Source organism: Macaca mulatta, chromosome 4 (genome assembly GCF_049350105.2).
Source record: "Macaca mulatta isolate MMU2019108-1 chromosome 4, T2T-MMU8v2.0, whole genome shotgun sequence".
Taxonomy (NCBI): Eukaryota; Metazoa; Chordata; class Mammalia; order Primates; family Cercopithecidae; genus Macaca; species Macaca mulatta.
The window spans coordinates 16,771,652-16,788,588 of NC_133409.1; the positions used below are offsets into that span (position 1 = coordinate 16,771,652).

At 41.3% G+C, this 16,937-nt stretch overlaps 1 protein-coding gene across 8 annotated transcripts in view; it reads right to left on the minus strand.

Annotated features, from left to right (window-relative positions):
- FYN (FYN proto-oncogene, Src family tyrosine kinase) overlaps nucleotides 1-16,937 on the minus strand; it is a 208,570-nt gene that overhangs the window by 33,986 nt on the left and 157,647 nt on the right. For 5 of the 8 annotated variants that reach the window (XM_028847045.2, XM_028847044.2, XM_077999292.1 and 2 more), the window contains 5 exons: nucleotides 12,671-12,769; nucleotides 8,739-8,842; nucleotides 7,621-7,770; nucleotides 4,803-4,967; nucleotides 1,014-1,193 (listed from right to left, as the gene is read on the minus strand). In XM_028847045.2, the coding sequence (XP_028702878.1) occupies nucleotides 1,014-1,193; nucleotides 4,803-4,967; nucleotides 7,621-7,770; nucleotides 8,739-8,842; nucleotides 12,671-12,769 (698 nt within the window). Of the gene's footprint in view, nucleotides 1-1,013; nucleotides 1,194-4,228; nucleotides 4,385-4,802; nucleotides 4,968-7,620; nucleotides 7,771-8,738; nucleotides 8,843-12,670; nucleotides 12,770-16,937 lie in introns of all 8 variants that reach the window. The other 3 variants (XM_028847047.2, XM_077999295.1, XM_028847046.2) reach the window with 2 other exon arrangements.

Genomic DNA, 16,937 nt, shown 5'->3' on the forward strand with positions numbered 1-16,937 from the left:
ATTCTAATAATACAAGGTAAAGTCTGAGACTCAGTAGCTTAGCTTATTTACAGATTTTGAATCAAGAAAAGACAATCTGAAGAATATGGGCGGGGCAGATGGTTCCCCTTAATTAGATCATAGCCAGCCAAGCCTTAAATCAGACATCTGAAACAAAACATTGGAAGCTTCAGAGCCACTAGTATAACACAACAAGGCAGGGATAATCATTTGCAGAAGGTGGAGGCTTATGATGGTCATCAGTGATATTTTATGCTTTAATCACAAAGTTATTTACAAAATAACCCTGGATACAAAGGACAAAAAACAGTTTGCCAGAAAAAAAATTTCCATTATATTTTAAAAGAAAGTACATGGAAAAGAAAAATTACACTGGTATCCTCTGATGTACAATGTATTGCCTTTCAAGACTGTTTCTTGTTTGGTTCATCTATTTTTCCAAAACAAAATGATCTCTGGTCTTATCCCCAACAATGCTGGTTTGATTAGAAAGACAGAGGGGTTGTGGGGGAGAGAATGTGAGAATAAATGTGGTCTGTGAAAGCATGTAATTCATCATCTGACTAAGAAGAGAGCTGGAAAAAAATAAGATGTTCAAATGATGGAGACTAAACTTAGCTTAGAGAGCAGTGTCTGATATTAATTGTTTAGCCCTGCCAAAAGGAAATGCAACAAAAGCTACTACATTCAAAATAACAGCAAACTATCATAACCCTCTGTACCGCCTGATATTAAAAATAAATGTTTTAATTATGGAGAGGAGCTTGAATTTCTGACACACATAACATGTAAAAGGCATTTGGCATTTCACAAGGATTTGGGGCGGGGCAAACTCAAGGTTGGTATGTTTTTAAAAATGTTTTCATTAATGAGTGCATTAACTGGTGGTTCCTAGTGGGAATACTTGACCCAGGCAGAAACTAGAAAAGAAGCAAGTAGGAAGCCTCCATTTCTCTCCCTCAAACAACCCCTTAAGGCACTATATGCTGGAGAGAGGAGAGGCTTTGCCCAACCTTTATTCATATACTCGGTGACGATGTAGATGGGCTCCTCAGACACCACTGCGTAGAGCTGGACCAGCTTGTCGTGCTTCAGCTTCTTCATGATCTGCGCTTCCTCAAGGAATGATTCGGGGGACATTGTGCCTGGTTTGAGAGTCTTTATGGCTACTTTTGTGTTTCCATTCCAGGTACCTACAAACATCCCAGAACATGAAGTCAAACCAAAGATCTTCTTTTGATGGAAAAAGAGGGTTTTGACCACCAGCTATTTGCATAAAATTAGACTTTAAATTTAAAACACTTAATACAGTTTTTGTTGAACAAAGACATTCAATTGCAAGGACTCTGTCAAGTATTTTAACAGAAAAAAATGTGTTTCTTTGTGGGGATGGCAAGGATGGCTATATTAAGATTTATAATTCATTAAAATGTTTTAAAATTTTGAATATATACCACTCTGGCTTTTTTTGGTGCAGTCATATGATTACACATTTATACCAAAAGCTCTGGACCGCTGTTTACAGTGATGAAAGTCCAGGGCTTGGAACAGGCCTGGCCATCTAATAGCTGTCCCTTAGGGAGCACAGTGGGCATGGAAGAAATTAGATTATTTAAGTTTATGGGGTGTGCCATTTAAAAATATGGCACCACATAAGGATGTCTGGAAATTACCTTTAGACTTTCAATGTCTGCAATGGACAAGTTACTTGACTGAGTCCTTGTACAGGTGTGCCGAGCGTGCTGATAAGCACTGGCAAGGAGCTCACAGTCTGCTTGCCAGTACTTCAACCAGGTAAGGCAAATTCCTCAGCTTTACTGATGGCTAGCCACAAGAACAATGGCTTCCATCAGCTAGGTAGACAGGGGAAATTAAACAGCAGCTGAGAGGGAACAGAGGTATTTAAATTTAGCATGTTAAAGAAAACCTAGCAAATCTGAAGGCAAGGCCTGGATTATGATTGTCATCAGTTAACCTCATCTGTAAAATACAGGAATGGAATTGGATTATCTTTTGGGTCTCTTTCAGCCCAGCATTAAAAAAACAAACCCACACCTAGGTTCCATGTGTATTCCATTATTAGACCTGTGATGCTGAGGAATAACTGTATAAAGGGGAAACAATCTGCTAATTTAGATTATTTTCTATTTGTAAAAGAAGACTGCTTTAAATTAAGATTTTTATATTTAATATAACTGACTTTGGAATTTAAGGATTCTGTAAATTGGAGTTCTTATTATCCTGTTAAAGACATGTTCATACAATTACAACATGCAACCTACAAAATATAAATTATGAAAAAACAAGTGGCTTAAAGAAAAGTTCATTTAAACTTCATAAAATATCTGCCCACTAAGCATTCACGGGAAATTTGGTGATTTATAGGTGATCTTTGCTATTTAAGACTCAGCACCCAACATTTTAAATACATTAAAATCTTCCTCTGTAATGCAAACCTCATTAATTGCATAGACACCCATCCCAATTCTGCTGGGCATGTCATCTTGTGTTTATTGGGAAACAAAATGTGAACAGGATATGTCATGATTTAAAGTTGATATCTGTAAAATTTGAAAACAAATTTTCTTACAGGGTCCAATTCTCCGTGATTGTGTGAGTAATTTGACTAATATCCTCTATTATTAGAGGGTGAATGAGGAAGAAGGAGGTCATAAGTCCAGAGAGAGATGGACACAATAATGTGGATTTATTAAACTAGCTAACTCATACATATATATGTGTATGTCTATCTATTACCTATTTATCCACCTACTTACCTACATACATCTTTGTAGTACTTATCACTTGCTGGGCTATATGTTTTAAGTGCTTTAACTGTATTAACTCTTTTTTTTTTTTTTCTTGAGACGGAGTTTCGCTTTTATTGCCCAGGCTGGAGTGCAATGGCACTATCTCTACTCACCGTAACCTCTGCCTCCCAGGTTCAAGCGATTCTCCTGCCTCAGCCTCCCGAGTAGCTGGGATTACAGGCATGTGCCACCATGCCCAGCTAATTTTGCATTTTTAGTAGAGGCAGGGTTTCTCCATGTTGGTCAGGCTGGTCTCGAACTCCTGACCTCAGGTGATCCACCTGCCTTGGCATCCCAAAGTGCTGGGATTACAGGCATGAGCCACTGCGCCCGGCCACCTGTATTAACTCTTTTAATGCAGACTACACCTAAAGATCTGTACCCACACATAGCAAAGGGTACTGATCAATACTGTTTTGAATGAGTTCTGAGGAAGGAAGATGGAGGATTCCATAAGTATCAATATTGTTTCACTGAAACAGGTTTTTGAGTGGGGCCTAAATCCATGAATTGTTTCTAAGCAAAGCTGCAACTGACCCAAAAGGGCTATAAAAGAAATTACAAAGGCCCAGTGCAGCCAGCCTTATCAATGACAATCAAATAAAGAGAAGTATGTATGTCTACTGAGTATCTACTATCTGCAAGGGACTTTAAACATATTAACCCATGTAATCCTAAAAATGATCCTATAAAATAAGTACATTCTGGCCGGGCATGGTGGCTCACGCCTGTAATCCCAGCACTTTGGGAGGACGAGGCGGGCAGATCACCAGGTCAAGAGATCGAGACCATCCTGGCCAACATGGTGAAATCCCGCCTCTACTAAAAATACAAAAAATTAGCCGGGCATGGTGGCAGGCACCTGTAATCCCAGCTACTTGGGAGGCTGAGGCAGGAGAATTGCTTGAACCCGGGAGGCGGAGGTTGCAGTGAGCTGATATCACGCCATTGCACTCCAGCCTAGCGACAGAGCAAGACTCCATCTCAACAACAACAACAAAGTATCATTCCAATTTTACAGAAGAAAAAACTGAGGCTTAAAGGAGTTAAATATGCCCTTATTTATGGTTAATTAGCTAGTAAGGATTCAAACCCAGGCCCATTGAGCAAAATGCCCACGGTCTTTCTTATGGCTGCCCATATACAGTATCTTACCTTCCCATTTCTTAGGAAGAGGAAACACCAGATTCGTAGTGTACTGGTTTCCTGTTCTGCGGGTGCCTTAATTAACCACATGAAGTAGGACAGATGAGCACAGCAAGGTATCAGCATATTCTGAAAATCTGGATGGTCTGTGCCTGTCTAGTTATCCAGGTTAAGTGTCTTTGTCCCAATGGCTGTGTGTGCATTTTTGTTCACAACCATCCTTTTAATCGGCTTTGAGATGCAGCCAAAACAAAATGTGCCCTCTGCCTTACCAAGCCACACTTCAGCGAAACACCCCTGACCCAGCTTCTTCTCCAGACACAACGAACGACGTGCAACTTCCCAAGCATCTTTAGCCAATCCAGAAGTTTGTGGGGTACAACTTGATGCAATCACAGTTAAGTTAAAACACAAACCATCAGCTTTCTCTACAGGAAAGGGAATTAATAAAGAAAACACAGTCCTTATAATCCATAATTACGCATGCACTAGGAAAGATGGAAGGTGACTTGCCCGTTAGGACGATACTTAACAAATATTTACTTTTGGAAATGAAGGGCAAGACATTTTATGGCAGCTGGAACATTCCTTGGACCATTTGCTGGTTTATGAATTGAGAGTCATGTAATAGTACAACTTGAGCCATTTGCCAGTTTTGCCCACTTACTATCTTTTTTTTTTAGAAATTCCAGAATGTTAAAACCAAAATTGAAATTATTATTCCCCACTATTAGGAATTCAAACTTTCTTCCCGGTCACACAGTCTTTATTTTCACCTTCCATCTTTGGTGTTTGGGATTTCCCAAACGGGGAAGCTAATAATAGAGTAATTGAGTCTCAGCATACCCATCCATACTTCCCCAAACTGCCCATTTCCCAGTCTCTTGATCAACTGCAGGGATTCTCGAGGGATTTCCCAGACATCTTTGGTTTTGACAGACAGATCGGTAAGCCTTGGCATCCCTTTGTGACAGGGAACTACTAGGCGGCAGCAGAGACCTGCAGCTCTCTCTGATGGAGCAGGGCAGGGGCAGGAGAGGGAGAGAAGAGCAGAACACATGTAATGACAACACTCCTAAGTGTAAACCCACACGAGCGGCGCACAGTGCTCCTCAAACAGTGCTACACCAGCAGACGACCACACACATTGTGGAACACCAGCAGCACACAGCGCTACACCAGCAGACGGCCACACACACGGTGGAAGATCAGATGCCACACACAGAAACATTTTCATTGGAGGTCGAATAGAGGACGTGTTAAATTTAGACTACTCCATAAGCCCAGGTACGATACAGTCTACACATAGATATACACACAGGCTGCTTTGGTTTCTGTACTCACTGAGTAAGAAAAACGTTTTCAGCTCAATGTGCTCATAACATGTTTTTGGGAATGCTGAAAACATCCTTACTAATTTCAAAAAGTGGTTTTGGATTCAAGAATGTCAACATGACTGTTCCTCCCCACCTTTAGTATCTAGATTACCCAGGGGATTAGGGATCTGTCTACATGACTATAGTTAAAATTATAACTTTAGTGGAGGATTCTTCTACAGAACATTAAACTGTCATAAACTAGTAAGGCTGAAGATTATAAGTGATGGGGAAAAAAAAGAAGTCACTTTTTTTAGTGATTTCTTTGGCTTTCTAACTGATTCCATTCCACCAAGTCAGATACTCCTGGGCTGTGCTGCTTTGATATTTTCCATTTAAAAAAACAAAAAAAACAAAAAAAAAACCACCTTTTACCAGTCTTCAATGTATAATTTAGGTGTTTGGTTTGAAAGGAGAAAGAATGGAAACTAAAATTCACAGAAATTCAAGATGTGAAAAAAATGTATTCTTTACAAAAAAAAAAAAAAAAAAAAGGGAAAAAGTAGTTATCACTCGGAGGTTTTTTTTCTCTTTGTCTTCTTTCTTTCTTTCTCTTCTTTTTTAAAAAGAATATAACCTTTTAGAGTCTGGCAGTGCTAAGGAGAACTTAAATGCCAAGTAAAAATCAGTCAGGCGAAAAAAGGTAACAAAGAATAAGAAATCAGGGAGTGACAAAAGCTGACAGAGCCTGCCCTGGGAGGCGGACAGACCCCCGCTCCCTCCCGCTCCCTCCCGGCAGTCCCCGGAACCAGGGAAAGCAGATGTGCTGCTGGGCTGTAACTTGCTTTTTACTCCTTTCTTTTTGATGGAATCAGGCTCTGAGATGTTTAGGTAGGAAATTATTTATGTGTCAATATTTCAAAGGCATTTTATTGTGTGAGAGAGAAAGAGGGAAGAGGGAAAGCCAATATAAAAACAAGCCTAACGTGAGATGGATTTTTTTTCCCCGAGATTAAAAAAAGTGTCTATTGTTCACATCTCCTCCTTCCTTCCAGCTCTACAATGTTATTAAGGTGCCCTTTCGAACACAGTATTTTCAAATGATCCAAACCCTGGGGATCCTGCTGATGTTTGGCTGTAATGAAATATATTTCAGCATTTGAAAAATCCTTACAACATGCAGGCATTTTGAGTATATCACTTAAGCTCAGGGAGATATTCTGTTCCGTTTCTCCCAAATGTTTCATTAGAATCCACATAAACCAAGTTAGCCAATGCCATAATCAACTAGTACTGCAAGTGCTGTGAATATGTTCTATTGTTCATTAGTGCCAGGGATCAACAGACATTTCTTATTGTCATTTTTGAAAGATTGCTTTTTCATGCCAAAAATTATACATACATATTTCAATGATTGTGCACAGAGCAATAGTAGAGGAAAATCGTATACTATCTTTTGAGTCTTGCCTTTGTCCTGGAGAACAATAGAAAATGGAGAAATGGGTCACACGAAAAAAAAACCTCTAGGCTTAATAGGATATAGACATGTGTCTGTACATGTGCACCTATAACTACAGGCACATGTGAACATGTATTATATAGTGGTATATAATACTTGCTAATCTAGGAAAGAAAGCAATCATTTTAACAATTGCACATAAAACCACAGTCTTTGATAAAATGTATAAACTGCACACCTAATATTTATATGTTTTCAGAAACAACAAAATAATGGTGATATCTGGGTGTTAGGACAGAGACTGATGTGCGTTTTAAAAGTTTAATTTAACACAAGACGACGTAATAGATCTAAGAGCTGTGGGTCGTGTAAGTCTAAGTCTAGTTAGGAAACAGCAGTATTGGTGGGGAACATGATAAATGGCTTGCATGAGAATGAAATGTACGTGCAGCTATTCCTGCAACAGTGCTGAGTGTAAAGTGATGGTGGAAAGCCAGTATTCCTTGTAGGAGTCCCCATGTAAGTGCCCTCCGAGAGACTCCTTCCTCATATGCAATGCAGGGGGAATGGGAAAAGACAACTTGAAGTATTTTAGGATGAAGATAAAAAGACAAACAACTTTTACAATTTAACCTATTGCTTTCTACTTGGGAAACAAAAATATTATAGGATCTTTGGACAAACATGTGGAACTAATAATAACAACTACAGTAGAACAACAGCAATAGAACCTATTCAGCCAAGTCCCACCATTAAGGGCTGGCAAAGAAAACATATTCTAGGAGTGATTTTGTACATAATTAGTTTTACCCTTTCCACTTTCCTGCTCTGGGCCTATCCACTCCCTCCAGCATCCACACGGTTAGTAGGCAGTTAGAATTCAGGTTACCTGAGTAATGTTGTACAAGCTGCTGAAGGGTTTCAAACTGGGCCCGGGTGGTAATGTAGTATCCACCGTTGTCAAGTTTGCGAATTTTATAATGTTTGACGTGGTCTCCTTTCATATCATCCCAATCGCGGATGGAAAGTGAATAGGCACCTGGTAAACAAGCAAAGCATTAGCAGCACTAGTCATTTAGACTATTAGCTTGCTTTTTAGGCCTCATTTTCTTGACTCTGATTAATAATTACCAAGGATACACACACACATGTACACACACACACAGCATCTCCACTCAGGAACAGGAAGAAGATGCTTCTTGATGTCCTGCAAATGTCAGAAGATATTAGCAGTAAAATAATTCTGCACTTGAGACTGAAAGCTTCCTGGATATTTTTCTTAAACACACTGCTCAGTCACCCTTGTTGTATAATACAGCGTAGACTCAATTCCGACACTCCTTCCCTCCAGGGTAGAGAGAAGAACCACGATGCACGGCTGAGTTTGCTTCCCCTGTCTTCTCTACCCAGGGGCATACTGGGAGGTAGCGGCAGCATGTGCAAAAGAAATCTAAGGCTTTTTTCTCTAGAAGTGAGCTCCAAGCTTCTGTTTTACAACACTTTCCACAGGAACAGATAATCTGGTGGATTAAGCTAGAGGCCCCTACTCTTTTCTTCCTTGACCTATCTCCTCTTGTGGGCTGTAATGAGTGGTTAAATAATGAAAAGTCCAACAGTTGGAGGAAGAGAAGTGAAGTCCTCAGTTATTTAAAAAACAAAAGGAAAGCAAAAACAACCCATATGACTGGCACCCGAGGAACTAAGAGTTTCAGAAAATCGAAATTCTAAAGGACTTCTGAAAATTCTATGATCTTGTGTGCCCGGAGCAGTAAAGCCGCCCCCAGCCTGTTTCAGGAGGAAGGTCTTGATTTGGAGCCTCTGTAGTTCTTTTGGTGCTGTCTGCAGTTCTAGAGCCTGGAGGCAAGACTGAAAACAGGACTCCACTCATAAGGCAGGGAGGATATGTGCCATTTTAAAAACCTTGTACATTACAGATAAGCCTTTCATCCCCTCTGACTAATCCACAGATTTGAATGACAAGCCAACTTCTTCAACTCGTTATCTTACCTTTGGTGGTTTCACTCTCGCGGATAAGAAAGGTACCTCTTGGGTTTCCAAAGGACAATAGCTGTCGCTCAGCATCTTTTCGGCCAAGTTTTCCAAAGTACCACCTTTAAATGAGATCAAGGAAAGAAAATACTTCGTAATAGTCATTTACAAAATGCAACAGCGTAGGCTTTTTTTTTTGCCCATGAATTCCCCTCACCTCCGATTTAGTCCTTAGCCTTTCCCTGTACGTATTTTTTCTAGCTTAATTCAGTTCCTTTCCAATCTATCCTGGATTCTATCCCTAATTCATCTCTTTCACTCTTTTAAAAAAATCAGATTTGAATTGTGGGTTGTTTTCCTCCCCTCCAGACGTGACCAGAACTGGTTTGTGTTAAAACCGCCATCTGTATGCAAAAAAACCCAGAAATCGAAGACCTTGATTTGAAATGGCAACTGCATGAGACCCTCTCCACACTTATTTAAAAGACTCTAGTCTGGGCATGGTGGCTCACGCCTGTAATCCCAGCGCTTTGGGAGGCCGAGGCGGGCAGATCACCTGAGGTCAGGAGTTTGAGACCAGCCTGGCCAACATGGTGAAACCTCATCTCTACTAAAAATACAAAAATTAGCTAGGTGTGGTGGTGGGCACCTGTAATTCCAGGTACTCGGGAAGCTGAGGCAGAAGAATTGCTTGAACCTGGGAGACCCAGGTTGCAGTGAGCTGAGATCGTGCCATTGTACTCCAGCCGGGTGACAGAACAAGGCTGTGTCTCCAAAAAAAAAAAAAAAAAAAAAAAAAAGGCCAAGCATGGTGGCTCACACCTGTAATCCCAGCAGTTTGAGAGGCCAAGGCGGGTGGATCATGAGGTCAGGAGATGGAGACAACAATCCTGGCTAACACTGTGAAACCCCGTCTCCACTAAAAATGCAAAAAATTAGCTGGGCGTGGTGGTATGAGCCTGTAACCCCAGCTACTTGGGAGACTGAGGCAGGAGGATCGCTTGAACCTGGCAGGTGGAGGTTGCAGTGAGCCAAGATCGTGCCACTGCACTCCAGCCTGGGTGACAGAGTGAGGCTCTGTCTCAAAAACAAACAAAAAAACAAAACTCTTGAATCTCTTGATATCTGAGCATTATTAACTGCTGGGAAATAACAAAACACAGCCTCAATGTATATGAAGATAATTAACAAGCATTAAAAAAAGTCAGAATAGATAGATATGATATGAATAAAGGAATAGTATTTTCAGTAACTTCCTACCTATAAGAATTCTGAGAAAAATGCCCGTGAGTACTTATTTGTATTTTGCTTTCCCCCAGGTGTGAGGACTTGGATAAGTAAAGGCATTTGCCAGCACCTGGATTGTGATCTGTGTACATCATTATCTTCTTCTTCCTCTTTTTCTGTTTTTTTCTTGAGACAGGGTCTCACTCTGTCACCCAGGCTGGAGTGCAGTGGCATAACCACAGCTCACTGCAGCCTTGACCTCCCCAGGCTCAAGCAATCTTCCAACCTCAGCCTCCTGGGACAACAGGTGCACATCATCACACCAGCTAATTAAAAATTTTTTTTTGTAGAGGCTGGGAGTGGTGGCTCATGCTTGTAATTCCAGCACTTTGGGAGGCTGAGGCAGGCAGATCACCTGAGGTCAGGAGTTCGAAACCAGCCTGGCCAACATGGTGAAACCCCAACTCTAATGAAAATATAAACAATTAGCTGGGCATGGTGGCATGTGCCTGTAATCTCAGCTATTTGGGAGGCTGGGGCATGAGAATTGCTTGAACCAGGGATGTGGAGGTGGCAGTGAGCAGAGACAGGGCCACTGCACTCTAGCCGGGGGACAGAGTCAGACTGTCTCCCTATGTTGCCCAGGATGGTCTCAAACTCCCGGGCTCAACTGATCCTCTCGCCTTGGCCTCCCAAGTGCTGGGATTACAGGAGGGAGCCATCACGGTTGGCCCTGTACATCTTTTCCTTGGCACAACTGTAAGGACTGGTTACTGTACACCTTTGAGATCTGTGCTCAGTCAATAAGCGTGCCCTTAAAATGACTTGGTGTTGCAGATATTTCAATATATTATCCCTGAACAAACTAATGATACTCTGTGCCACTTCAGGAGGCATCACATTAAGTCACCTCAAGACTTTTGTTATTTGCCTTATATCCTCCCCCTACATTCTCAAGCCTTAACCAAGCCTGGCAGTTAGTTACTATTTCAGCACTAGGTGCTGAATGAGCAGCAGGTGCTCCCCAAACCCAAGGGAGAATGCTGGAGCATTCAATTGGAATGTGTGTGTGGGAACCATTTTTAGAATATTTAACTGTGAAAGAATCCAGATTCTAAAATGAAATTTCAATTCACTATGCCTGAATATAGGTATTATGAGTTCACTGTCAAATTCTTTTGTGAATTAAGCTTCACTGAAGAAAAGAGACACGGCGTGTTAGCTCCTCAGTGAGTTTTAGAAACACCAAAATGTGCAACAATCCTTAATCTAGCACTAGGTGGTGTAAAGACTATTACGCCAATTATTTGTGAGAAACGGCTTTTTGGGTTTGTACCCATAACCCAATTAGAATGCCGTGTAAGACAGTGGTGAAAAAAGAATTGTTAGAACAATGGATTGCACCAAAACAATAGTATTTTAAGATAATAATAGTTAATTACACATGTAAAACCAAAGGCATTATTTTTAAAAATAATACTGTTTAAAAACAAAATATTTAAAAAGTTGACCATTATAAAAATAACTTAAATATATAACTGACAAATTCCCAGTTAAATCAGGGTAATGCTACATTTTGGTGGTACTTTTTATTCTGAAAGAACACAAAGATTTTTGCAAATCTGCCCTAAAATACAAATTAAAGACAAATATCTTGATTCACTGATGATGAAACACAGTCACTGGGAGAAAACAACAACTAAGAACCACTGAGTATTTGAGAGTGAGAAACAAAACAGATCCTCTTAGAGGGAATACAAGGGAATTAAAGAAGAGAACAATCCAACTGGGGATTTGGCTAGGGTGTGGAGTCTAATCCCCCTTGTGCTGCTTAAACAAATCCATGGTGAAATTAAATATCGGAGCCAAAAGTTGGGCTTGGTGACTGACTTTTCTCAACTCTCTTTCTAGAGAGGCGAGACCCAAGGTGTCAGGAGGAGGCCAAGTTCCTGCATTTGGGAAATCATGGCTCCATCTCTCCTTCCCTCAGTTCACAAGTCAGAGCTGGCAAACAGCCACTGGCAGTTCTTCCCCTTGGGAGTGCCCATGAATCCCACGGGTCAGGGGAAGGGAGAAAGGATATCCCTCTAGATCCCTCAGCCTGCTGAACACCTTCCTAAACTGCTACCAGTTGAATAGCTGCGCCAAATAACTGCTCGTCACTATTTACTATCAAAGAAGCCAACTGAGGTTCCAAATCACTGTAGTATTTCCCAAGTTGGGAGGACACACTGTATATGAGTCACTTTTACCAGGCATAGGAGATGTCTTTTCAGCACTGTTTTAATATTTCTGATCATGCTTAGGAGAATAATCTTAGGTTAATCTTTGGCAATTACTTGCTACTCTCTCCTCTCTCTCCCCGACAGAGGGAGCAGACTGCGGGCTTAGAAACTTGGGTCGGCAATAATAAATATATGATCAGGCTAGCATTTCATATTTTTATGGCTACTTTTAATCTATGACAAGTTTTACTGGGTTTTCATCTAGGATATTGATAGAAAGTTTTCTTTCAAAATAAGTGAGCTGGCTTCAAGAAAAACATTAAGTTAATAACAGTGCAAGTATTACACAGGGTAAAAACCAGGGCAGAAAGCCTGAAAAACTCAGCCTTAATCACTGCTGTGGATTTCTTCCCCCTCCTGCCCAATGTTAAATGGCATTCTATTGTGGCAACCAACTTTTAAAATCAAGTAGTTAAGTGAAAATAAAACGAAACATACTCTTCTGCCTGGATAGAGTCAACTGGAGCCACATAATTGCTGGGAATGTAACCTGTCTCTCCAGTTGTCAAGGAGCGGGCTTCCCACCAATCTCCTTCCCTATAAAGAAAAAAGAAAAAAGAAAAGTAAATATGTTGACCATTTCAACAGCTTGCAGTTACAGACTCACTGTGGTCTGAAATGTGTAACTGTCACCTAATTATCCTGCCACCTGATTTCTCCCATCTATTCCTTTACCCTGAATTCCAACACAGCCCCCACATGAAGGTCAGAAGGTTCCAGTTCGAGTCAGCCATGAGATGAACCCATGGTTGTCTCTTGTCTTAGTCATGAATTAAGAATGTGGGACCCTGGCCATGAGACGTCTCCCTTGGTAGGGGGCATTTTGCTTGGTTAGTGTCCTCAACTTGGACAGAGGGAAAAGGAACCCAGCCTCAGCCGAATTAAGTAAAACATGTTAGCTGCAGATCGTCTGGGAAGGGAAGCTTGTTAGGAGGTCTGAGGCCAATCTGAGCTGCATGGTGCTGCTCCCCTACTGTAAGCACCTCTCTCTTTCAGGTTCCAATCATGACATTAAAAATGTTAACATCCTAACACTGGGAGGTTAGGAGGTCTGGTGAGCGATGAAGGCATGCTCTAAACACGTGCCTGGCTTGCTCTCAAAAAAATGGGGAGACACCTCTCTACAGGTAGAATGATGAAGACTAGAGTAGGCTCGCCTTCCCCAGGCATTTTCAATCTGAGGTGATTCCATCAAATGTCCAGAGCACTGGCCTGAGGCTGATGGGCAAGTGGGGAGGGTGGGTATGGCTGCGTGTGCTCGCACACAGGAAGCACAGAAACTCGGCAAGGGAGTGAGATTTTTAGTCGTGCCACTTTGCACTGCCTTAGGCTCCATGCCACAGCACGGCAGTGTGGTATCAACCTGGGGAGCTCTCAGAGGAGGTGAAAGGGGAGCTTGTAGCTACTTTCAAAGCCAGTGAGTACATTAAGCAGTTCAAGTTCATCTGTTTAGATTCACACAGGGCTACCTGTGACAAACAGCAGGAATGGAGTGTGTACCTCATCCCATTAACATCGGAGAGGCAATGGCTGTGGCGCTGTGGCTCTGACATCCATTGAGTATCTGCAGAACCTTCCAGCAGCCTGCAGTGAACGACATGATTGCCCTCGAGCAAATCAGACCTCCCAGCAAATCTCATCTCCTGGGGCTTGGCACCTTCTCTTCCTCCATTTTTGGTCCTTGGAGGCAGCAAGCGAAACTCCAGGCATTTTTTTAAAAACTCGTTTTTTTGGCTGGGTTCTGTGTCAAAGCTTTCAGCCACGCAAAAAAATGTGTTGGCTTTTGGCCATGGTAAAGATGCTCCCCAGACGGATTTAATCAGGTAGAGAAAAACCAGCCTCCACATGAAACTCGAGCCTTATTCCAGAGGCCGCTCTCTAAAGCTGGACTCTGAGCAAGGTGAGCAGTGAGCAATGCCTCCAGATCGGATTTAACAGAGCAAGAGAATAAAGGTGACAAGCCAGCGCATGCTGCGGGTGATGTTGTGGGAAGGTGTTTGGTGGCATAAGGAATAGAATAGCCCACAAAAAACCCAAGGTGCCGGCACAGGTTTTTACAACCTTATGTTTCCATCAGTTTCCTAATCTCTTTTTTTAACCCTATTACAAATCCACCAAAAGTACAGTACTCATATTCAGAAAGTTCTTTATTCATAAAATTTAGTTCATGTCTAGATTTATTCATAATCTTAAATTTAGTTCATGTCTAGATCTTTGTTAGGAAATATTTACACACACTGAAGAACATAGGTACAGCACATACGAACCCCGTGAACCCACTGCCCAACTTAAGAGCTAGATCGTTACCAACTGGGTGGGATCTGCACTGTGCTGCTCCCCTACTGTAAGCACCTCTCTCAGGTTCAAATCATGACATTAAAAATGTTAATATCTTAACAGTTTGTACTGGTCTCACTTCTATGCCTTCCAAAAGGAATACATACAGTTGTAAGGATATCATCTAAGAACATATGTGGAAGTTTATTTTTTTCTTTAAACACTGTATGTGTTTAAGGAAATGGCTTCGGAGACATAATCTTCACTTTAATATATTGACAGCATTTACTGCTCTGAAGTTCCACTAGATGGAGACATTTCATCATAAAAAGTAACAATACCCCGCTCTTCCCCCTCCACCCTCTCCCGCCCAGCCTGGGAAATGCTCCAAAATGGCGAGGAAAAAATTAAGTGCTTGTAGCAGAGGCTTATTGTTTTTTAATGCAAGATAACCTTCATCAAGTTAGTTCTAATTGAATTAAATTAAGAAAAAAAATGGCTAGCATCAATTTTAGGGTATCTGAGGATGTCAATGGGGGCGGGAAGCCAATACATTTCGCTGCAGGCTGGGACAAGCCCAGCCTTATTCAGGTGATCTGGCATTAATGAAGTCATTTCCAATTCAAATCTAGCATTAACTATCTCATTTTGGTCTAGGCACCTAAATAGTGTAGCACAGATCAGAATGCAATTATCAGCTCATTCTAAAGTCATGAATCAAGAATCCATGATTTTCTCACTTGACCCTGTTAATCTCACAAGGGGTTTCAGCTACTCATGAGAAAGATAAAATCCTTGATTTCTCTTTTTCTAGGCTTTCCAGGGTCGTCATCTTCATCAAAGGAGACATAAGGTGACAAAGATTCAATGTTTATTATGTGGTGAACCTCACATGTTGAGCCCAGAGAGGCTGGTACAGACCCAAAATATTCATCAAGAGCCTCTGAGCAAATGAGTAAGTCATTTTTTTGATACCCTAGAAGCACCAACTCACCTATAAATAGACATACTCTATATTCATGTTGGTTTAGGAAAATAGGATCTCTACTATGTTATCTTTTATTTGTTGAGTTACTGTGGGTAATTAGCATTGTTAAAGCTGTATTTCTTTAAGCTGTTCTTATAGTTCAGATTTTTCTTTAATTTACACTTGGTGAGATATTCTTTGTTATCTTGTTCTAATTCAAATATATGATTTAAAGCCTGGCGCTGGTTTAGAATGGCTTTTAAGGTTTTATAACAGCTCTCTCTGTTCCTCTGATTTAAAGACTTGTTAAAAGATTCCATGCCCCCACCACACTCCACACCAAGAAAAGAGCCTACCCCCAAACCCCAAAGTTGCTCACAGGCTTGTGGGCCCAGGAGCTGGCAGCCCTAGAGCCTTGGAGCCAGGGAGTAGTTATTTGCCAACAGAAGTCAGCCTTGATCTGCTCAGTAGCATAGCATTTTTATTATAAATGCTGGATTCTTTGTAAATGTAGTCACTACCCATCTGATTTTTAGAGAGTATGTCAGTAACAGTTTTATCAAATGCTTGGGTGGGGCTCTAAACCAGGATTTTTTTTTTTATCACAATAGAGAAAAAAACCCTGCCTGCAGCTGTGACCACTACTCCACTCTGTGTAAAACATGTATTACATTTATAGAGTCACTGTTCCTAGATGGTAAATGACTAGTCTTAAAATGTGAAAACAGGGAATACAATGGATGAACTTAAATATTTTGCAAAATGGGTTCAAATTTAATAATGTCCTAATACATGACACTGAGCTCTTACAACAGGTCAATGAAGCACCGTTGCCCCTTGCTGGGCAGCAGGAACACCGCCGCTGGGTACATACATACATGCACATCCCATGGTGTATGCTGTACTTTAACAAAGCCAGCCCTGTGGCCTCCAAAGCCACCAGGGCTCCCACCAGGGAAGGGAGTGGGAGGACACACACTAGGAGGTGTGGCAGCTGCCCTGGCAGAACAGAGCCCCATTCCTCCCTCTCCTCTGAGGACCAGAGCCAGAGGCGGGAGAGAATGGGGGAGGGGAGGAGCCACATGCCATCTGCTTCCGTATTATTGCTTTGTTTTTCCTTCACGATTTTCTCTTCCCTGTTATTACCCAGGACTTCAGGATATTGTCGTGTTACACAAACCTTATTTTTCTTTTCTATAACCTTGAGAAAGGGCATTTTAAAATTCCACTGATATGGAATTCCATTGGCAGAAAGGAAGAACATTAAGAGGAAAAGAACCTTTGTAATATTTTCCTCTACAAGAACAGGGTTGGAGGCTCAAAGGACTCTGTAAATATCAAAGGCCGTGCATGGAAGTCACAAAATAGAGATTGAGACAGATTGGATCCTCCTTAAGTGTTTCTCTAAAATTTCAATTTGGTGACATTGCAGATCCTTTCCAGATTAACAAAGGAAGAAGC